We start from the raw sequence: 24,009 nt of genomic DNA, 5'->3' as shown, positions 1-24,009 counted from the left end.
AAAAGAAAAAAAGTAACTTCTGGAAGAACAAAGCTAGATAATGTGAAAAAAACATCCTACCTGGTGGGTAATTGAATGTTTGACCCATCCCCTTCCCCATTTCTTCTCTGGATACAAATTGGATTTTAATTGTGGTGCATATACGCTCAGAATAAATTCTACGCAAATACTGCTGAAAGAAATTTTGCCTGAATTAATGCTTTCCTTCAATCACAAATGGAATCTCTGGACATTGGAAGGGTGGAAATGTTAATTACTGTGACCGAGTTTTGTCTTGTGAAATAGCACACAATGTTAACTTACAGAATGTTGTAGTGTTAGCATCTTCTGCTGATTGGAGGAGATGGAGAATAAATCAGCTTTCAGTGAATTATCTTTTATAGACCCGTTTCTGTTTGCAATGAAGTGCTGCTTCTACATAGCAATCGTTAAAATATTTTCGGAGGAAGATATTATGATATAATTATAACTTGCATTTTAGGAACTATGGAAAGTCAACACATCCAATTTTTGGAAGTTCAAGATGAAAAGTTTACTCATAGGCTTACTAACCCTGACTATTGATTTAAAATATTTGAAATTGATTTTTAAAGAAAAATATGTAGACTATAACTGAATATATTATTTTACAGATATACATCATGTCAAGCATTTGTAACTGTTCTGAATGAAATGAATGACTATGCAGGCCAGCATGAGGTGATCGCTGAGAACATGAGTGGGCTAATTTATGCCGAGCTGTCACGCTACATCCAGGAGCTCAAGCAAGAAAGGAAATTGGTAACTTCTGTGCAATACTTATTGCTGTTATTATTATAGAATGTTTGGAAGGTTTGGACTCTTAATGAAACTTTTTGTAAACTTTTAGGATAATTTCTATTTTTTAAGGACTGACATAAATGTCTTCAATGGAGAACAGAAAAACATCAGCAAGCGTTATGTTCTCTTACTGGCAGAGCACTTTATCTTTTGCTTTTTTTGCTTGGGGAGAATAAAATTTACCATTTCCGACTGTCAATTCAAAATTTTAAAAAATAAGTAATGTTGAAGTGTTTTGCTCATCAGTGTTGCTGGAGATACCGTAATAATTTTTGTATTTTACCTGAGAATTAATGGGATGAACCTTTTTTGAGATAACTATCCAGAGATGTTGAAAGTTGACAGGAATTCATGATATTACGGTAGAAACTCACGAGGATAAAAGTTTGATATTCAAGTTCTTATGTTCAACATGTGGTGTAATATTGAACCGTACATATCAAGGGGGGAAGTATTTCAACATTTGAGTTGGCAATGTCATCGGGTTTCAGTTTCCCTTGCCTGGGGTGGGGAGGCATAAGAATGTTTGTGGTCCAGATACAAAGTCAGTAAACTCGGTTGGAATTGCATGTATGCATATAATAAGTGAGGACAGGGTTGGATTTTGTTGCAAAAGTGTAACACTCAATGTCACCATCAAGCACTTCACGATAAAACAGTTGCATACAAAGTAAAACTGCCTCTGCTGTACAAAAGAAATGTGTGCCAACTCCAGGCTGAAATGAGTAATCATGCCTGTGCTACCGTGTCTTTCCCCATTTCCCGTGTTGCAATCGTATGTGCTTTCTGAGTGGGAGTATTTCGAATTGTGTATTAGTTCTGCGTTCCAGGTATAGGTCCGGGTCCATGCCCAGTTGGAACTTAAGAAGAAATTAAGGGACGCCGGGTGCGGCGATGACCAGCTAAGTCGCACGTTTCGGCAGCTCCCGGTGGAACGGACTTTTGGGCTCTTAATAGGAGCCCCAACGGCAATTTTAACGGCTAAAAACACTGTGCGGTAAACCAGAAGGGAATTCCCCCTGGACACAGATGGAAAAAGGAGAGGAAAGTGGCCGGATTGCGGAGGATCCTCTAGAGCAGTGGCAAGGAAAGCAAGCACAAAGCAAGATGGCGTCGGAAGGTGGCCGTCTAGTATGGGGCCCTGACCAACAAGAGTTCCTGTGGCGCTGTGTGGAAGAACTTAAAAAGGAGATGAAGAAGGAGCTGCTGGCCCCAATATTACAGGCAATTGAAGGGCTAAAGGAGGAACAAAAGACCCAGGAGCAGGAGCTTCGGGTCGTGAAGGCAAAGGCCGCTGAAAATGAAGACGAAATACAGGGCCTGGTGGTGAAGACAGAGATGCACGAGGCACAACACAAAAGGTGTGTGGAAAGGCTGGAGGTGTTGGAGAATAATGCGAGGAGGAAGAATTTAAGGATTCTTGGTCTTCCCGAAGGTGCGGAGGGGGCGGACGTCGGGGCATATGTGAGCACGATGCTTCACTCGTTAATGGGATCGGAGGCCCCGACGGGCCCATTGGAGGTGGAGGGAGCTTATCGAGTTATGACGCGAAGACCGAGGGCTGGAGAAATACCTCGAGCCATAGTGGTGAGATTTCTCCGATATAATGACAGAGAGATGGTCCTCAGATGGGCGAAGAAAACTCGGAACAGTAGGTGGGAGAACGCGGTGATCCGCGTATATCAAGATTGGAGTGCGGAGGTGGCGAGAAGGAGGGCGAGTTTTAATCGGGCCAAGGCGGTGCTTCACAAAAGGAAGGTCAAATTTGGAATGCTGCAACCGGCAAGACTGTGGGTCACACACCAAGGGAAGCACCACTACTTTGAGACGGCAGAAGAGGCGTGGACATTTATTGTGGAGGAGCAGCTGGAATAGGCGGGCCAGAAAAAGAACGTTTGGGACAAAGTGGTGGTGTGATTACGTGGGGTGAAGGGGGGGGGGAAAGGGGGGAAGGGATGATCTCTCAAGTTGTTAATCTTGCGACCCTGTAACTTTTCTCTCTTCCCCATGTCGTGGGGGTGGGGGGGAAGGATGAGGAATTGTGGGCGCCTGCCATTAGGGGTGGGGCCAAGTGGGAAACGCGGGCTTTGTTCCCGCGCTATGGTAATCGTGGTGGGAACAGGGAAGCAGGAAGGAGGGGGCCTCGCACAGTGGGGGCCGAGGTCACGGGGGGAAGCCGAGGTCAGCCAGAGTTTGCTGACTTCTGGGAGCAACATGGGGGGTGCAATTACGCGAGAAGAGGATCTAGCGGCGGGGGGGGGGGTGGGGTTAACTGGGTTGCTGCTGCTGGGGAGAAGGGGGAGCTGGTACGGGGTGGGGTGGTCGAGGCGGGAGGGCGCCGTCGGGGGGAGATACGGCTACGTGGGAACCGGGTGAGGAGCTGGATTAAAAAAGGGGATGGCTAGTCGACAAGGGGGGGGGGGGGTAAAGAGCCCCCCAACCCGACTGATCACGTGGAACGTGAGAGGGCTGAACGGGCCGATTAAAAAGGCACGGGTACTCGCACGCCTAAAGAAATTAAAGGCAGATGTGGTTATGTTGCAGGAGACGCATTTGAAACTGATAGACCAGGTCAGACTACGCAAAGGATGGGTGGGGCAGGTGTTTCATTCGGGGTTAGACGCAAAGAACAGGGGGGTGGCTATATTAGTGGGGAAACGGGTACTGTTTGAGGCAAAGACCACAGTGGCTGATAGCGGGGGTAGATACGTGATGGTGAGTGGCAGATTACAAGGGGAGGCGGTGGTTCTAGTGAACGTATATGCCCCGAACTGGGATGATGCCAATTTTATGAGGCGAATGTTGGGACGAATCCCGGACCTAGAAGTGGGGAAGTTGGTAATGGGTGGAGATTTTAATACGGTGCTGGACCCAGGGCTGGACAGATCGAGGTCCAGGACCGGGAGGAGGCCGGCTGCAGCTAGGGTGCTCAAGGACTTTATGGAGCAGATGGGAGGAGTAGACCCCTGGAGATTTAGCAGGCCTAGGAGTAAGGAGTTCTCGTTTTTCTCCTATGTCCATAAAGTGTATTCACGGATAGACTTTTTTGTTTTGGGAAGGGCGCTAATCCCGAAGGTGACAGGGACGGAGTACACGGCTGTAGCTATCTCGGGCCACGCTCCACATTGGGTGGACCTGGAGATAGGGGAGGAAAAAGAACAGCACCCGCCCTGGAGAATGGACATGGGACTATTGGCAGATGAGGGGGTATGTTTAAGGGTGAGGGGGTGTATTGAAAGGTACTTGGAGCTTAATGACAATGGGGAGGTTCAGGTGGGAGTGGTCTGGGAGGCGTTGAAGGCAGTGGTTAGATGGGAGCTGATATCTATTAGGGCACATAAAGGAAAGCAGGAGGGTAGGGAAAGGGAGCGGTTGCTGAAAGAACTTTTGAGGGTGGACAGACAATATGCGGAGGCACCGGAGGAGGGACTGTACAGGGAAAGGCAAAGGCTACATGTAGAATTTGACTTGTTGACTACGGGAAATGCAGAGGCACAATGGAGGAAGGCACAAGGTGTACAGTATGAATATGGGGAGAAGGCGAGCCGGTTGCTGGCCCACCAACTAAGGAAGAGGGGAGCAGTGAGGGAGATAGGGGGGGTGAGAGACGAGGAGGGGGAGATGGAGCGGGGAGCGGAGAGAGTGAATGGGGTGTTCAAGGTATTCTACGAAAGATTATATAAAGCTCAGCCCCCGGAAGGGAAGGAGAGAATGATGTGCTTTCTGGATCAGCTGGAATTCCCTAAGGTGGAGGAGCAGGAGAGGGCGGGACTGGGAGCACAGATTGAGATGGAGGAGGTAGTGAAAGGGATTGGGAGCATGCAGGCGGGGAAGGCCCCGGGACCGGACGGATTCCCGGTGGAATTTTATAAGAAGTATATGGACTTGCTGGCCCGGCTTCTGACGAGAACCTTTAATGAGGCTAGGGAAAGGGGGCAGTTGCCCCCGACTATGTCAGAGGCAAAGATATCGCTCCTCCTAAAGAAGGAAAAAGACCCGCTGCAATGCGGATCCTATAGGCCCATTTCTCTTTTAAATGTGGATGCTAAGATTCTGGCCAAGGTAATGGCGACGAGGATAGAGGACTGTGTCCCGGGGGTGGTACATGAGGACCAAACTGGGTTTGTGAAGGGGAGACAGCTGAACACGAACATACGGAGGTTGCTAGGGGTAATGATGATGCCCCTGCCAGAGGGGGAAGCGGAGATAGTGGTGGCGATGGATGCCGAGAAAGCATTTGATAGAGTGGAGTGGGATTATCTGTGGGAGCTGCTGAGGAGATTTGGCTTTGGAGATGGGTATATCGGATGGGTACAGTTGCTGTATAGGGCACCGATGGCGAGTGTGGTTACGAATGGACGGGGGTCTGATTATTTCCGGCTCTACAGAGGGACGAGGCAGGGGTGTCCCCTGTCTCCGTTATTGTTTGCACTGGTGATTGAGCCCCTGGCCATGGCACTGAGGGGTTCCAGGAAGTGGAGGGGAGTGTTTAGGGGAGAAGAACACCGGGTATCTCTGTATGCGGATGATTTGTTGTTGTATGTGGCAGACCCGGTGGAGGGGATGCCAGAGATAATGCGGATACTTGGGGAGTTTGGGGATTTTTCGGGGTATAAATTGAACATGGGGAAAAGTGAGTTGTTTGTGGTGCATCCGGGGGAGCAGAGCAGGGAAATAGAGGATTTACCGCTGAGGAAGGTAACAAGAGACTTCCGATACTTGGGGATTCAGATAGCCAGGAATTGGGGAACCTTGCACCGGCTTAATTTAACACGATTGGTGGAACAGATGGAGGAGGACTTCAAGAGATGGGACATGGTGTCCCTGTCACTGGCGGGTAGGGTGCAGGCGGTTAAAATGGTGGTTCTCCCGAGATTCCTCTTTGTGTTTCGGTGCCTCCCGGTGATGGTCACGAAGGCTTTTTTTAAGAGGATTGAGAAAAGCATTGAGTTTTTTGTGGGCCGGGAAGACCCCGAGAGTGAGGAGGGGGTTCTTGCAGCGTAGTCGGGATAGGGGGGGGTTGGCACTACCGAGCCTAAATGATTATTACTGGGCCGCCAATATTTCAATGGTGTGTAAGTGGATGGGAGAAGGGGAGGGAGCGGCGTGGAAGAGATTGGAGAGGGCGTCCTGCAAGGGGACCAGCTTACAAGCAATGGTGACGGCACCGTTGCCATTCTCAGCGAAGAAATACACTACAAGCCCGGTGGTGGTGGCAACATTAAAAATTTGGGGGCAGTGGAGACGGCATGGGGGAAGGACGGGAGCCTCGGTGCAGTCCCCGATAAGAAATAACCATAGGTTTGTTCCGGGGAGAATGGATGGGGGATTTGGAGCATGGCAAAGAGCTGGGGTAGTACAATTGAGAGATCTGTTCGTAGATGGGACGTTTGCGAGTCTGGGAGCGCTGACGGAAAAATATGGGTTGCCCCAAGGGAATGCATTTCGGTATATGCAACTGAGGGCTTTTGCGAGGCAACAGGTGAGGGAATTCCCGCAGCTCCCGACGCAGGAGGTGCAGGATAGAGTGATCTCAGAGACATGGGTGGGGGATGGTAGGGTGTCGGACATATACAGGGAAATGAGGGACGAGGGGGAGATCATGGTAGATGAGCTGAAAGGGAAATGGGAAGAAGAGCTGGGGGAGGAGATTGAGGAGGGGCTGTGGGTTGATGCCCTACGTAGGGTAAACCCGTCGTCCTCGTGTGCCAGGCTAAGCCTGATACAATTCAAGGTTCTACACAGGGCGCATGTGACTGGAGCACGGATCAGTACATTTTTCGGGGTAGAGGATAGGTGTGGGAGATGCTCGAGAAGCCCAGCGAATCACACCCACATGTTCTGGTCATGTCCGGCATTACAGGGGTTCTGTGTGGGGGTGGCGAAGGTGCTTTCGAAGGTGGTGGGGGTCCGGGTCGAGCCAAGCTGGGGGTTGGCTATATTCGGGGTTGCGGAAGAGCTGGGAGTGCAGGAGGCGAGAGAGGCTGATGTTTTGGCCTTTGCGTCCCTAGTAGCCCGGCGCAGGATATTGCTTATGTGGAAGGAAGCCAAACCCCCGGGCGTGGAGACCTGGATAAACAACATGGCAGGGTTTATAAAGTTAGAACGGATCAAGTTCGTATTAAGGGGCTCAGCTCAAGGGTTCACCAGGCAGTGGCAACCGTTCGTCAACTACCTCACAGAACGATAGAGGGAATGAAAAAGAAAGAAAGACAACAGCAGCAACCCAGGGGGGGCGGGGGGGGGGGGGGGGGAGAGAGGATCCGGGCAGGCTCTTAGGGATGTCATTGTATATGTATAGACATTTGTTATAGGTAATGTATATTGGACTGTTGGATTGTATCTTTGGAGAGTAACTATTTTTGACAAGGCAGTTGCCATTTAGTTTTGTTTTTGTTTCTGTTTATATATTATTTATTTACTTGTTTAAAACTGGCCACTGTTATTTATATTGCTTTATTGTTGTTTAAAAGAAAAACTATGTACTGTTATGTTTGGCCAAAAAATCTTGAATAAAATATATTTAAAAAAAAAAGAAGAAATTAAGAATGAAGATAGTTTATTTCTTATGAATTGTAAGGCGGATAGTGTTAAACGCCAAACGGACATGGACAGGTGCATGGAGTGGGTGGACAAGTTTCAACTGTGTGAAGTGATCCATTTTGGTAGGATTGAGGGGGAGAGTGAATAAAAGGTACAATTCTGACAGGGATGTTGAAGCAGAGGATCCTTGCATATATCTGCACAAATCATTGAAGGTGGCAGAGCAGGTTGAGACTGCAGGTAAAGAAGCATATGGAATCCTTTCTTTTATTACACTCCTGTATTATCTTTGATTACACTTCTCTGTGTGTTTTGATATACTACGGAGTATAATATGTGTTACTCAAACCTTGGTTACTGATGAGGTCTTCTGAATCTCGATGAAGAAGACTCGAACTCGCCCAGAAGTAACAAAAGGTTTATTGAGTAACTATAACAATAATTGTGTAAGTTCTTTACTTTAACATTGATACAAGTGACAAGGTTAACAAGATCTAAAACAACAGTAACTATCTGAGCTAATCCGATACTCCTGTCCTGGTCACAGCCCATCCAAAAAGAGAGCGAGAGAGACCCAATGTGGTTTCTTTTTACCCTGTTGGTCCGGCCCTCTAGTGATCATGTGGTGCTACTGATTACACATTAATCCCTTATGTACATGCACATACAGAGATCATATATCCCCCTTTTTTTCTTGTGTCACATATCTTCTGTATGTCGTGAAGAAAATTGAACAAACATAATGGATGCAGTTTGAAAATGCATTACATAAAATCAATGAGTTAATCAGTCAAATGTTAATACATTTAGACTCTTAGGTTTTTCTTTTTCTTGCTTGAAACTGGGAGATAAAAGATGATGTGTACAAGTTGTGATGATATTGAAGATTATAGAAAGCCAATTAATATTTATGAATCTAATAATTTAAAAAAATTATGAGTCCAAACTTAATGAATTTGTTCAGTTGAGTTGCTTTCTTCTTCTGTTGTTGAAGTGGTGATGTTGATGTCGTCATTTCTTTGTGAACGTCGTCAGTGTTCTTGTGTTTAAGTAACCAACAAGTCATCATGAGGTGTTCGAATGGTCGAATCACTTTCGTTGTCTGATCTTGACTTTTTTTTTCTATGCTTGTGGTAGCAATTCTGTGTTACATCTTTGTTGTCTGACCTGGACCTTTTCCTGTGCTTGTGGTATTGATTCTGTATGTCACCAAAATGGCCGCCCCTCTATTCTTTGCGTCCAGTCCTGAGTGGAACACCTGTCCCACCCATCCTTTCCTTAGCGTAACTTGGTCCGCCACCTTTAGGTGCGTCTCTTGGAGCATAACCACGTCTGCCCTTAGTCCTTTCAAATGCGCGAGCACTCGGGCCATTAAATCGGTCCGTTCAGGCCTCTCACGTTCCACGTGATCAGCCTCACTAGGGGGCTACCTGCCCCCCTCCCGTGTCGACTAGCCATTACCTTCTCTAGGCCAGTCCCATATCCCGCCTCCGCGCTCCCGCTCACTCCCCCAGCGTCGCACACCATCCCCGCCCACCCACTCTTTCGCCATTTCCTTTTGGATTTCCGCAGCAGCAACCCAGTTGTCCCCCCCTCCCCCCTCCCTCCCCCCCCCCCCCTCCCCGCTAGATCTCTTTCTAGCATGATTGCTCCCCCCATATTACTTCCGTAAGTCAGCTGACTTCAACTGACCCCGGCTACTCCTGCTCACTCCTCGACCCCCCCGTGTGGGGAACTCCCATCCGCCTTGCGCCTGTCTTCCCGCCTTATTCTTTCTGGCGCGGGAACATCCCTTTACCTGACCCGCCTCTTATGGCGCAGCTCCCTTTCCCCCCCCCCCCCCCCCTCCCCTTCCCCATTCTCCAACTATGTCCCGTCTTTCCCCCCTCACCGGCGCCCACATTTCCCCAATGTCTCCCCCCTTCCCAATTTACTTCTCAATTAACTTCAACCATAACATTAACAATAACATTTCCTGCAGCATCAGTTCCTCAGTTCCGATCCAATTTCTCTTCTTTGATGAAGGTCCATGCTTCCTCCGCCGTCTTGAAATAATGGTGTCTCTCCTGATACGTGACCCATAGTCTTGCCGGCTGCAGCATCCCGAACTTCACCTTCCTTTTATGCAACACCTCTTTGGCTCGGTTGAAGCTCGCCCTCCTTCTCGCCACCTCCGCACTCCAATCCTGGTATACCCGTACCACTGCATTCTCCCATCTGCTACTGCGCACCTTTTTAGCCCATCTCAGGACCTCTTCTCTATCCTTAAGGCGGTAAAATCGCACGATTATCGCCCTGGGTGGATCTCCCGCTTTTGGTCTTCTCGCCGGAATCCGATTTGCCCACTCCACCTCCAAGGGGCCCGTAGGGGCCTCAGCACCCATCAGTGAGCTCAGCATCGTACTTGCGTACGCTCCACAGTCCACTCCTTCCACACCCTCAGGGAGACCCAGTATCCGAAGGTTCTTCTTTCGCGCTCCATTTTCTAGGGCTTCGATCCTTTCAGTGCACTTTTTATGAAGTGCCTCGTGCGTCTGTGTCTTAACCGCCAGGCCCAGGATCTCGTCCTCAATATCTGTCACCTTCTGCTCCACCACGCGGAGCTCTGTCTCCTGAGTCTTTAATGTCTCCTTGAGCCCCTCAATTGCCTTTAGCAACGGGGTCAGCACCTCCCTCTTCAGCAGCTCCACGCACCGTCTCACAATTTCATCCTGCTCAGGCCCCCATGTCGCCTGCGCTTTCTCCGCCGCCATCTTGTACTTCTCTCTTTCTGACCCTTTGGTCGACGATTCCTCGCGCTGCAGCCGCCGCGGTTTTTTCCTCCTTCGTTTGGGGGGGACTTCATTCTCACACACCCCACACTGGGTTGCGTCGTCGAAAAATTCCCCGTTGGGGCTCTTAAAAGAGCCCGAAGGTCCGTCGGAGCTGGAGCCGCCGAAGCGTGCGGCTAGCTAGGCATCACTGCAACCGGAAGTCCCTTCAGTGGCCTTGATGAGGTCTTTTCACAGTTGTTCCCTCTGCTGCTAGAATTCACCTTTGATACAGGCCCTCAGGTCAGCTTGCAGCTTTAAGCTTGCCCTTCCCCCGCCTGCATGCTGGAAGAGGCCCTGTTTATCCTGCAGTTGCAGCCAAATCTTTTACTGTTTCTGCCGTGTCTGGCAACCCAGAGACATACCCTTCCTGGGGGACACTGTCGGGGGAACATTGCAGCTTTCTTCCCACACCGGGAAATATCAAACAAATGCCGTGGGGGCCCTGTAAAAGAGCCCAAAAGTCCGTTCCAAGCAGGAGCTGCCGAATATGCGACCTAGCTCTGCATAGCCGCACCCGGAAGTCCCTGGTACCATCTTTTATTACGCTCCTGTATTATCTTTGATTACACTTCTCTGTGTGTTTTGATATACTACGGAGTGTAATATGTGTTATTAAAACCTTGGTTACTGATGAGGTCTTCTGATTCTCGATGAAGAAGACTCTAACTCGTCCAGTAGTAACAAGGTTTATTGAGTATCTATAACAATAATTGTGTGAGTTCTTTACTTTAACATTGATACTAGTGATAAGGTTAACAAGATCTAACTATAGTAACTATATGTAACTCCACTAACCATCTGAGCTAATTTGATACTCCTGTCCTGGTCACCGTCCATACAAAAAGAGAGCGAGAATGGTTTATTTTATATCCCTGTTGGTCCGGCCCACTAGTGATCATGTCATGCTACTGATTACACATTAACCCCTTATGCACATGCACATACAGAGATCACTACATCCTTGACTTTATAAATAGGGGCATGAAGTACAAAAACAAGCAAGTTATGATAAACCTGTATAAAACATTGGTTTGATCTCAACTGAAGTATTCCATCCTATTCTAGGCATCACACTTAGGATGTTAAGGCATTTGCAAGGGTGCGGAAAAGGTTCGGGATAATGCTTCCAAGGATGGGAAACTTCGGTTATGGATAAGGTTTATAGAAGCTGGGACTGCTCTCCATGAAGAAAAGAAGGCTGTGAGGTGATTCTGCAGAGGTATTCAAAATCATGAGGGGTCCCGACAGAGTAGATAGGGAGAAACTGTTCCATTTGGTGGAAGGATCAAGAGCCACAGGACATCTATTTTTCTTTTTTAAAAAAAAAAATTCTCCTCCTTTTTCACATTTTCTCCTAAATTTACACCCAACAATAAACAATAATCAGTAACAAATGTAATGTCAATCCCCATATCAATAACAACGATCCCATCCTCCCACCAAACCCCCAAACATTAGTCCGCATGTTCACATAAACAAATGACAAAGAGGAATCAGGAATCACCATTAACACATACAGTCCCCCCTCCCCCCAACCCTCCAACCCCCAACCCCCCTAATGTTCGAAGTGATCCAATTCTCGAAAGTGCATAATGAATAACGCCCCTGAATTGTAGAATCCCTCCATCCTTTCCCTCAGTTGAAATTTGACCTTTTCAAGCATTAAGAATTCCAATGTCTAGCTGTTGCTTTACTAATCTGTGGGACAGCTCTCCCAATACTGGCACAAGGACCCAGAATTTAATAAGGAAGACTACAACGTCACCAGGATGATTTTAACTTTGTCATTTCCGATGTTGAAGCTGATGCTGAGTGGTCCACCCAGTTCCGTTCCTTCCAGACTTCGTAGCAGTTGGATACAATCAAATGGCTTGCTAGGCCATAGCAGAAACCATTTTGGAGTCGGCCACAATGCTGTGGGTCTGGAGTCGCATGTAGGCCAGATTAAGTAAGGACAGCCATTAATGAGCTGGATGGGTTTTTAACAAGAATACATAATGGTTTCATGGTCATCATTAGACTTTTAATTCCAGGTTTTTTTCATTCTGATCTACACTGAATTAATGAATTGCGACTTGGACAGCAATAGCAATGTTGCAGTTGACCTCGCTGCTTTTCAGCTGGGGGGACGGGGTGATCTCGGCTATGGTTCTTTGTTTCTCATTGCGACTGCACAAGAGAGAGAATGTGTGCAAGCACATATATTCAATTAAATGCTTTCCATGCCAATGACACACAGGTCTCAAGAAAGATAACAAAATAGCATATATTTGCTGTTAGTTAGTGTTGACTCTGAGAATGGTAATAATGTGAATTCCATTTGTTGCAAAGTATGTTTACTCCATGTAATTACTATACTGAGTAAGGTATCATTGTAAATGACATGTAAAATAAAATAGCAGTAAAAATGAAAAGTCTGATCAGTTGAGGGGTTTCAAGAGAAATCAATAGTGAAGTCAATATTTAATGTATTTCCATTCTGCTTTTATGAAAGTGAATGATGGTGGTAACATATTCAAAGAAATGGAATGAAGTGGCCAGCAGCAAAGCACAGTAGCATAATTGCTGCACCACTGAATGGTTGTTTGCAGATTTTTTCCAAACATTGTCACCTGCCTGGTTTTTTTTTTGGGGGGGGGGGCGTGGGGGGCGGGGTGGGGAGGGGGGAGATTGTTCAGGTTGAGATTAGGGAACTCAACAGAGCATAGATGCCTCAAAAGGTATTTATAGGGGAAAATGAACAAATTTCCCATGCACAGCAAAAGTTACGGTTACTGGGTCATTTCAACGTAATAACTATTTGAAATTGAGTTTACGAAGCTCCCATACTGTACAAGCGTGATTTGTTCCATTTGGATTGATGTTGTTTCAGAGAGAGCTTGGTTAATTTTACAATGTAACACAAAGTTGCACTTCTCTGATAATTCAAAGAGAACTTGCGATTATGTATTCTGTTCACTCTTTTGTAAAAGCAGTCATATAACAGTGTAGATCATGTAACAGAGTGGATGGAGCCTTCTCCAGAGGAACCTGCCGTCTTGACGGAGTTGTTGTCCACTCATGCACTTTGCAGCAGAAGTAAGACTTCCAATCAAATTTGTCTCAATGTAACCAATTGTATAATACCTAGCAGTAAGATAACTAACTGGGATCACACTTGTGACCTCAGATTTTTTTAAATGTGGTTTTAATTTGATAATTCTAATTTTCAGAATCACAGAAAATTACCATGTTTCTATCCTCTTCAATTACATTTGTTTAAATCAGGGTTGTCCAAGGTGGGTCACAATCCAGCCTGCCAGAATTTGTAACAGGCCCACAAACCAGTGTCCGAAATACACATTAGTGGAAGTGACAAATTCTTTCAGTGTTGCCCCTCCAGTCACAGGCTGTTTCTCTCCTACGTTAGCTGCTGAAAGGAGAATCTGTCTGTGATTGGAGGACCGGTGAGAAGAATAGAAAAGCAGTATACTACTTAAATAGTGCGAGATTAAAGAACTTTGTGGTATAGTGCATGGCACCACAATGGTTAGCACTGTGGGTTCGCAGCGCCAGGGACCCAGGTTCGATTCCCAACTTGGGCCACTGTGCGGAGCCTGCAAGTTCTCCTCGTGTCCGTGTGGGTTTCCTCCGGGTTTTCCTGTTTCCTTCCACAAGTCCCGAAAGATGTGCTTGTTAGGTGAATTGGACATTCTGAATTCTCCCTCTGTGTACCCGAACAGGTATCGGAGTGTGGCGTCTAGGGGATTTTCACTGTAACTTCATTGCAGTGTTAAAATAAGAGACTCTAATAAAGATTATTATTATAGAGGAATCTGGGTGTCCTGGTACATTTTAACAAAAAATATAATCCATGGGATGTGGACATTGCCGGCAAGGCCAGCATTAATGCCCACCCCTAAATTGCCCTTGAGAAGGTGGCTGTAAGCTGCCTTCATGAACTGCTGCAGTCCATGCAGTGTAGTTACACCCACAGTACTGTTAGAGAGGGAATTCCAGGATTTTGACCTAATGACAGAGAAGGAATGGTGATATTTCAAAGTCAGGATGGTGAGTACTTTGGAGGGGACTTCCAGGTGGTGGTGTTCCTAGGTGTCTGAAACCCTTGTCCTTCAGCGGTCATGGGTTTGGAAGGTGCTAAGGAGGAGAGTTCATGCAGTGCATTTTATAGATGGTACACATGGCTGACACTGTGAGCCAGTGGTGGAAGGAGTGAATGTTTGTGGAAGGGGTGAATGTTTGTGGAAGGGATGCCAATCAAATGGGCTGCTTTGTTCTGGGTATTGTTGCATTTCTTCAGTGTTGTTGGAGCTGCACTCATCCAGACAATTGGGGAGTATTCCATTACACTCTTGACTTGTGCCTTGTAGGCGATGGACAGGCTTTGGGGAGTCAGGAGGTGAGTTATTCACCGCAGAATTCCTATCCCCTGACCTTGTAGCCAGAGTATTTATATAGCTAGTCCAGTTCAGTTTCTGGTCAGTGGTAACCCCCAGGATATTGATAGTTGGGCATTCGGTGATAGTATTGAATGCCATGGGGCAATGGTTAGAGTCTCCCTTGTTGGAGATGGCCATTGCCTAGAACCTGTGTGGCATGAATGTTACTTGGCACTTGTCAGATCTTGCTGCATTTGTACATGGGTTGCTTCATTATCTGAGGAATTACAAAAGGCGCTGAACATGGTGCATTCATCAGAAAACATGCCCACTTCTGACCTTATGTTGGTAGGATGATCATTGATGAAGCAGCTGAAGATGGTTGGACCTAGGATACTACCCTGAGGAATTCTCTCTTCCGATCTATTCTGCTGATTAATACGATTGCACTAACATGGGGTTGAAATTTCCGGCCCCACTCGTCACCGGAATCATCTGGATACTCCAAAAGTCAATGGATTTTGGTGGGCTGCAGAATCTCCTGCAGTGGTTCCCGCCACAATGGGCCCGGAAAGCCCCGACCATAATAATGGAGAGCATCACAAAGGTAGAAAATGTATAAGGCATAATCTTAAACTATATAGACCAATATAAATACTGAGGCATACATTAGTTTACCACTTTTCTTCACCATATGCCCAAATCATCGGTGTATTGGAATGTAGGATGTCACTGTAGATCTGTTTTTTAATTGAATTCATGGCTGCAAATGCAGTTTTCCCCTGGGCTATAAATCTATGGATGAAGCCTCACATTTGATCCTTTCAAATGGTTCAATCTTAATCTTTTAATGTATCTGTTTACTTATCTATTTAATTTTTAGTGCAGCAATCTACAATTTATAGTCATGTTCCAAGTTCTAAATGACTCCTCGTACACAGAGTATTTTTATTGTCTCTTGGGAAGTTCTGGGAAATCTTACTCATCAACTAACTGGATGCTTTTCCAGCTGCAGCTAGTGGAAATAACCCACTCAATCTCCCACATAACTTCAGGCCTACCTTTTTTGATCCTTTATATCTTTGTGGTTCTTCATGTGGCTGATTTTTGTTTGTTTTGATTGCAGACTTTCTCTGTTTGCTGGCTTCTGATGCACAATGAAATTGATACTTGCATTGTGTTAGGCCTCATCAAATGCTTTAGACAAACAACAACTTGCAATAACATCGCATTTTTAATGTAGTACAACATTCCTAAAGCACTTTACAGAAGCGCTACGCAGCAAAATTAGGCAAGGAACTATTTTTGGCCATCTGCCTTAATATCTTGGTTCACGAGGTAGGTTTTAATGATAACCTGAAAGAAAGAAAAAGATTGGACCTAGGATACTACCCTGAGGAATTCTCTCTTCCGATCTATTCTGCTGATTAATACGATTGCACTAACATGGGGTTGAAATTTCCGGCCCCACTCGTCACCGGAATCATCTGGATACTCCAAAAGTCAATGGATTTTGGTGGGCTGCAGAATCTCCTGCAGTGGTTCCCGCCACAATGGGCCCGGAAAGCCCCGACCATAATAATGGATCTAGGAAGGCAATTCCACAACTTTAAGTCTAGGCAACTGAAGGCACACAGCCAATGATGGAACAATCAAAATTTGGGATGTTCAAAGAGGTCAGAATTAGATGAAGCTGGTGGAGATTAGAAATCGGGAGCAGCAAGGTCATGAAAAGGAGGAGAATTTTAAAATCAAGGCATTTTTGACCAAGAGCCAATGTACATCAGCGAGCACAGTGGTGATGGATGAACAGAACATCAGCGAGTAAGAACATGGGTAGTAGAGTAGGAGAGTTTTGGAGAACCTCAAGATTATGCGAGGGTACAATTTGGGATACCAGCAAAGAATATGTTGGAATAATCAAGTCTAGAAGTAACAAAGGTATGAATGAGGGTTCCAGCAGCAGTTGCGTTGAGGCAAAGTCAAGTCCAGCGATTATGTAGAAGTGGAAATAAGGTCCTTGGGTTTGTAATGGACATATGGTTGGGAACTCATCTTGGGGTCAAACCAAGCCAGCATGCAGACCTGCCAGCATGGAGATAAAGAAAGCCAAGGATAGATCCTTGACAAACACCAGAGGAAATGAGGCAGCAGCAAGAGGAGAAACCGTTGCAATTGGTTCTCTGGCTACAATTAGATAAGACTGGAATCGGGTGCATTTGGTCATGCCCTGCTGCATGACAATGGAGAGGCATTGGAAGAGGATTGTGCGGACAGCCATTTAAAAGGCTTCAATTAGGTCAAGAAGGGTGATTGTTTACCTTTGACACAGTCAGATGGGATGTAATTTGTGACTGATAAAAGCCAATTGTTGCGGTAAGGACAGAAACCATCTGGTAAAGAAGGGCATAGATTTGGGAGGCAGCGGCATGTTTAAGGAATTTTGAGAGGGGAGGTAGGTTGGAGATGGGCCACATTGTGCAACTGGGCCTTATTCTCCTTTACTAAAACTACAGGATTATAGTGGAGAATAAAGATGAACCTTGAATTCTTGTTTCCATTACCAAACTCTTAACCACTGCACTTTCCACCTTGTCTCCAAAAACATTGAAAACTATTTTGGGTGAAAACTCCAAAACATAATTCTTTCTCTCGTGGGTGCCCAAAACTGCATGCGGTATACAGTCCTTTAACTAATATATTGTATGAGTTCTTAATAACTTCCTTGCCATTGTATTCTGTATTCCTGTACATAAAACCGTGAATTCTATTTGCCCTTTTTCTGGCTTCTCCTCTCCTCAATTTCCTTGCAAGGAAAGGTTTGAGAGGTTACGTTTGATTCCACTAGAGTTTAGAAGAATAAGAAACAACTTAATTGAAACTTTTAAGATCTTGATGGTTGTTGACAGGGTGATGTGGAGGGGATGTTTCCTCTTGTCGGAGAATCTAAAACTAGGGGTCACTTTTTTAAAATAAGTGGTCGCTCATTTAAGGCAGATGAGGAGAAATTGTTTCTCTTAGAGGGTCGTGAGTCTCTGGAACTCTCTTTCTCAAAAGCCAGTGGAAGCAGAGACTTTAAATATGTTTAAGGCAAAGCTAGATAGATTCATTATTAACAAGGGGATGAAAGGTTATTGGGGTAGGCAGGAATGTGGGGTTGAAATTGTGAACAGATCAGCCATGATCTTGAATGGCAGAGCAGGCTCGAGGGACCAAGTGGCCTACTCCTCTTAGTTCTTATGTTTGTATGAACCCTTGCAATCTTTAGTCTCTGTTGAGAATCTTACCATTTAAAGTTTAGATAGGGTCCATGTTGTAGTCTGTCATTTCTACAGTCCAAGTTGTGACAAAGTTAAAAATAATTTACAGTAGTGCCAGCCATGGTTGCAGTTCTGTTTAAAATCAAGGCACTGTGGGTTTGTGAATGTCGGCTCGAGAGCCATATTTGTTTCTTTAACCCAAAGATGTGCAGGTTGGTGGATTGGCCACGCTAAAATTTCCCCTTAATTGAAAAAAATTAATTGGGTACTCTAAATTTTTAAAAAATCTCCAGGAGCAAATACAAGATACCAAAATTAAATTTCTGATTTCATGGTGCTCAGTATGAGCCTTGACATTTTTGTAATTGCAATTGTATTGTGCTCCCTTCTTTCCAGTAAGATCCAGGAAAAGGAAGCAATATGGTTTGATTCTAAGTTTATGCGATAGCTCAGCATTCACAAAAATGATCATTATTCAGGAGGGTGGGGTGATCATTCCGATGGAGATTCTGAAATACATAAATATTTATGTGAGTGTTGTCAATTAATTATGCTCCAACTTAATTTATTCCCTCTTTCACATATATGGGTGGCACAGTGGTTAGCACTGCTGCCTCATAGCTCCAGGGAGCCAGGTTCAATTCGGGTGATTGTATGGAGTTTGTACTTTCATCCAGTGTCTGCGTGGGTTTCCTCCAGGTGCCCCGGTTTCCTCCCACAGTCCAAAGATGTGCAGGTTAGGTGGATTGGCTATACTAAATTGCCCCTTAGTGCCCAAAATGTTTGGTTGGGTTATGGGGATGGGGTGGAGACGTGGGCTTAAGTTGTGTGCTCTTTCCTAGGGCTGGTGCAGACTCGATGGGCTGAATGGCCTCCTTCTGCAATGTAAATTCTATGATTCTAACATTACTTGATAATAACTGTGAATAAATGCCTTAATTGTTTCAAAAATCAATTAAATTAGCAAGCTAGTTTTTCTTCAAATTCATTGAGTACATTTTTAATACAATCCATAAAAATCACAAATAATATATTTTCCATAAACCATTATTCACAAACTTGATATACCATACACTAATTTAAAATCCTATTTAAAATATGTATTTAAAATTAGCAATGGATCCCATCCAGACTGAATGCTGAGTGGTTACACCCTCTAGCCAAAATGTAATTCGACCAACATAACAAAACAGATTACCTGATCATTTCATTCTTATTTTATTCCTGGGACCCACTTTTACCAACTAGTGGACCCTCGCTGGCCGGCGTTCGCGACCCATGCCGACCGACCTTAGTGCCCCACGCTGGCCGACCTTTGCAACACACCATTATTGCTTACCTTGAATGTGGCAGGTGAGCCTGCTTGGTCCTCACGATCTCACTTACTCCGTCATTCAATGTTACATTTCTGCAAAGGTCTTCAGCAGACGATTTAAGTTCTCGCTGCATCCTTTGAAAAAAATCAAGAGGTTTGTCCTCGAATTCGCCATGTCTTCAAAAGCCTTTGAAGTTTTGAGCGTTTTAAACTTTAATTTGCCAGTACTTCCCTACATATAACACACATTGGCTTTGCATCCCGATTTGCATTGGTACAATTAAAGCCATACCTCAAATCATCTTTCTACTGCTTGTTCCCGATTTGAGCTTCTTCTTAATTGTTCGTTCACCAGAGATCCTGGAGCTCTGGATACAGCTCAAACCAGCACTGCTTTGTCCTGCCGTGGACTCGCCTCAGAAGTTCTCTCCTGCAGATTCAATTGTGAGATCCTGGCCTGTTTGTGTCTCTGGCCCTCTCTTCCATGTTCCAAAATAATCCATCTTCAGTCCTTCACACAGTCCTGTTGCTTGCTTGCTGGCAGCTACAAAATGGAGGAATCTCTCCTCCATGATTTCGCGGCCAAAGCACGGATGTACAGGCGTGTGGCGTCAGTTTATGTGCTGGGTGCGTGACCTCTCTGCCGCTGCCTATGGCAGGAAGATTTGATAGTTCATATTTAAAGGCCGGTCGAGGCTGGCTTTCCTTCTTTTACTTTAAAACTTTATTTCCAATGCCTGATTTTTCCAAGTTTATGACTATTTACGACTGAAAATTAAAATAATTTCATTTGAACATGCGCATCCTTACATTTACACACAAACTTTGTTTTAAACATATTCCCATTTCTTTAGAAAGTTAAACAAGTATAGAAAAAAGTACAATCATGATTTTACTTTACAAACTATGACCTTAGATAAGATGAAGTAATTTGTCAAACACACACAATGTCACAATATTTCTTATTGGTTCCATTACATTGCACTAATCCAATTAACCTCCTTCGCCATTCTCACCAAAAGCACTTACTTCCTGGTTTCCAGCACACAGCCCAGCCTCACACTGCCCCCTCAAAACCCGCAACTTTTCGTGGACTGCCCACAGCTGGCATTCTGAAAAGCTCTTCACGGCTGTTGGGGAATCTTTCCCGCGATCGGGAACGCCTCAACCGATCGCTCAGCGACCCTCCCGACACCCTTCCATGACCCACCTGTGGGTCACGACCCTGAGTTGAAAAACCCTGATTCAACTAATTGCTGCTCGAGACCTTGTTATGCAAATATTAGCTGCCACATTTTCCGACATTACAACAGTGAATACATTTCCAAAGTAATTGGCCATAAAACAATTGGGACGGCATGGCACGGCGGAACAGTGGTTAACACTGCTGCCTCATTGTGCTGAGGACCTGGGTTTGACCCTGGCCCTGGGTCACTGTCTTTGTGGAATTCACACATTCTCTCCCTGTCTGCGTGGGTCTCACCCCCACAACCCAAAAATATGCAGGTAGGTGAATTGGCCACACTAAATTGCCCCGTAATTGGAAAACGTTTATAAAAAAAAAAAAAATAAAGCAATTGGGAAATCCTTAAGTAATGAAATCGCTATTTAATTTTTTAATTATACTGCCATGCCAGTAATGCTTTTAAGATGAACTTCTTGGCTAATTAAAATTACAACATGCACCAACTGCCTGCTTAATTTTTGTATACCTCAGAATGAGCTGATCATTCTTTGTTTACCACATAGTATGATAGGCATGTACAGACTTAATTTGTTATTGAAGTGTACAGAATTATTTCTATCGTCAAGAAACCTGTTGAATCAGAAGTTCAGTTAACAGTTAATATCCAAATATCTGGATGTCTGATTGTACAAAAATTTTAAATTGAAATGTCAGCTTCTCCATTACAAGTTCTCCATCACTGTTAAAGGCTGTAGACCCCCAATTCCCATCTTTTCAAAAATCAAGGCACGCAGCAGTTACAGTATTCAGTACAGATGGCCTTGAAACAAGGATATTATTGTGTGGTAAAATCACATTACAGTAAGTGGACTGCATTGCAGATTGCCACGTGATGTGAGTGACTCCAATCCTTTTTTAAAAATGACTACCGCGAGAGCCTCTTTGGGCATTAACCATTCAACTGTTGAAAATATTTACTCACCATCAATTGTTTTATTTGAACTTCTACCATAAAATCTTCTTTGCAAAATCTAAAAAAATAACTAAAAGTAGAATTTGAAGTGTAAAGGATCTCTTACTTTAGCTTTACTTTAATGCTTTTTGAATAAATTAATTGTAATCTTGAAAGGAAAGAATAATATTGAAACACTGCTAAGATCCACAACGGTTTCCTTTGTCACAGCATTGAAAGTATCTCTTGCTCTGCATACATAGGATTTTGTTATGCTAAGTACTCTCGAGCAGTATATGCATGTGTGGCATTGCATTCAAACGTGCTTTGTGTTTGTGCAAGGCTGTTTTGATAGTTGCCGTTCAGTGCAGCATAAATAGAATAATATGCGCTGTTATTAAACATTTATCACCAGCTATAGTTGTGTTTTTAAGGATTTTAAGTCAAGTGCTACCGTGAAATTTTGCGGGAATTAAGATGGAAATAAGTAGATGACACAAGAAAATGAAAATTTATTTTACACAGAAAAGCTGGAAGTGGATTTTTATTGTTACATTTTTGAAAGAGAGATGAGGACTTCATCTCCTCTAGACCAGTGTTCTTCAAACTTTTTTTCCGGGACCCATTTTTACCAACCGGCAAACGTTCGGGACCCAACCCGGCCGACCTTCGCGACCCACCATTTTATCTTACCTTGTGTGCTGCTGACAAAAATGGAAGAAATGGTTTTGGGTCCCTTTGGCCCTCATACACACTCCTCCAATGGAACCTGTTGGATGAAGGTAAAGCATTCCGGTGTCGGAAAGTATGGAGTCTCCAACTGTTCAAAGTTCTGTATTTTTCCCCCTGTAAAATGTTATCAAATAAAACCCCTCCGAACTTGTAAAAAAAAACATTTTTTTAAATTAATAAAATAAATGAAAAAAATAAAAAATTGAATGAATAAAATAAATGAATAAAATGAATAAACCCACCCCGAACTTGTAAAAAAATGCTGTGACCGTTTAAAAATAAAAAGAGGCCGCACTGAGCATGCGTGCCTGACACCCACCCGCGACCCACCTAGTCGCGCCCCCTAGTTTAATAATCACTGCTCTAGACTTAATTATACTAATACCCTCCTTCTGGCCTCCCATTCTAATCCAACATAAATTCCAGCTCACGGCATGGTGACACAGTGGGCAGAATCCAATTAAAAAATGTCTAAGTTCATTTGTTTTTCAGGGAGTTTCCTGGTGAGTTCCCCATCGCTATCCAATGACACATAGTCACTATTTTGGGCTCTGGGGAGTTTCTCACTGGTTCAGCCCACACTTCAAATTTTTCTGAGCACTGGGGAGTTGAACTCAGAAATCAGACTACCATTTTGAAAGGTTACCCGATCTCTATGTGCGCTTGTGGGTCCTCCACACCCCCACCCATGGGAAATGTCACCCCCCCCCACACACATGGATGCTACCCAACACCCCCAAGTTAGTGCACCCCGCTATGGAGTCTCGGGGGTGGGGGGGGACCTCTTCAGGCCCCCTCAAGCTCCCTTAGAGCTATGAACTTAGGTTAACCAATGAGAAATAGTCCAAGATGTTTCACTGAGGCATAACATCAAATGAACAAAGGAAATATTAAGTGTGGTTACTAAAACTTAGTCCACAAGGTAGGTTTTAAGTTCTTGGCTAACATCAGACTTTATGATCTCTGCACAGAGAAAATCTTTCTTCTTGCTTCTCTGTAACCTGTCTTTGCTTTCTAAATAGGTACTATGATTATATCCCAAACATGGTTAATTGTAGATTCTGGTTTTAGTAAGCATTATGTAGTTCTAGTAGCACGACACGGTGGCACAGTGATTAGCACTTCTGGCTCACAGCGGCAGGAGCTCAGGTTCGATTCCACCCTTGGTTAACTGTCTGTGGAGTTTGCACATTCCCCCTGTGACTGGGTGGGTTTCCTCTGGGTGCTCCGGTTTCCTACCACAGTCCAAAGATGTGTAGTTTAGGTGTATTGACCCTAAATTGTCCCTTAGTGTCAAAAGATGTGCAGGTTAGGTGGGGGATACGGGATAGGTTGGGGGAGTGGGCCTAGGTAGGGTGCTCATTTAGAGGGTCGGTGTAGACTCGATGAGCAAATTGGCCTCTTTCTGTCCTGTTTCTATGGATAATAAGAATCAGTAGCAAATCATGTTAAATAATGAATTGGAATCCAAAAATATCTACTTCATACAGTTAATGTTGCACTACGATAATACAAAGCAGAGTTGCCAATCCCCTTCTATGTCATTTGATCAGTATGCAATTTGGAAAGATCAACAATGCATTAAATGTACAATTAAGCTAGAAACTGGATAGTAATCTGCGGAGAACGAAACAAAGTTTTCTGTTTCCATAGATTATGCTTGACCTGCTGATCACTTGCTGAATTTTCTGTTTTGATTGCACTCTAAATACTACTTAATCCCAAGTTATCAGTCATGGAAAACCACAGGAATTTTGCATTGTGCATCAGGATACAGTATAATTGTTTATTACTGAGTGTATGATCATACCTAGTGAATCAGTGCATGTGAGCAAACCAATTGGTTGAGGTGAGAATCACCTACGTCAGACCAGGCATGAGCTGTAAACTCTTTTCCTGAAAGCTATCTGGAGGCCAGTTGTGTCTTTGCAACAATCCAGCAGGCTTCAAGATAATTTTTCTTTTGCATCTATTGAATTTAGTTTCACGCATTGCCATTCTGGGACTTGA

General features: G+C 44.6%; 1 protein-coding gene across 8 annotated transcripts in view; it reads left to right on the top strand.

Annotated features, from left to right (window-relative positions):
- The window catches only part of fnbp1b (formin binding protein 1b), a 311,579-nt gene that overhangs the window by 115,913 nt on the left and 171,657 nt on the right, over positions 1–24,009 (top strand). For all 8 annotated transcript variants that reach the window (XM_072488654.1, XM_072488661.1, XM_072488660.1 and 5 more), the window contains exon 4: positions 633–780. In XM_072488654.1, the coding sequence (XP_072344755.1) occupies positions 633–780 (148 nt within the window). The remainder of the gene's footprint in view (positions 1–632; positions 781–24,009) is intronic.

The sequence above is a fragment of the Scyliorhinus torazame genome, chromosome 22 (genome assembly GCF_047496885.1).
Source record: "Scyliorhinus torazame isolate Kashiwa2021f chromosome 22, sScyTor2.1, whole genome shotgun sequence".
Lineage (NCBI taxonomy): Eukaryota > Metazoa > Chordata > Chondrichthyes > Carcharhiniformes > Scyliorhinidae > Scyliorhinus > Scyliorhinus torazame.
Note: the sequence above shows the minus strand (reverse complement) of the source record. Positions and strands in the feature narration are given on the sequence as shown.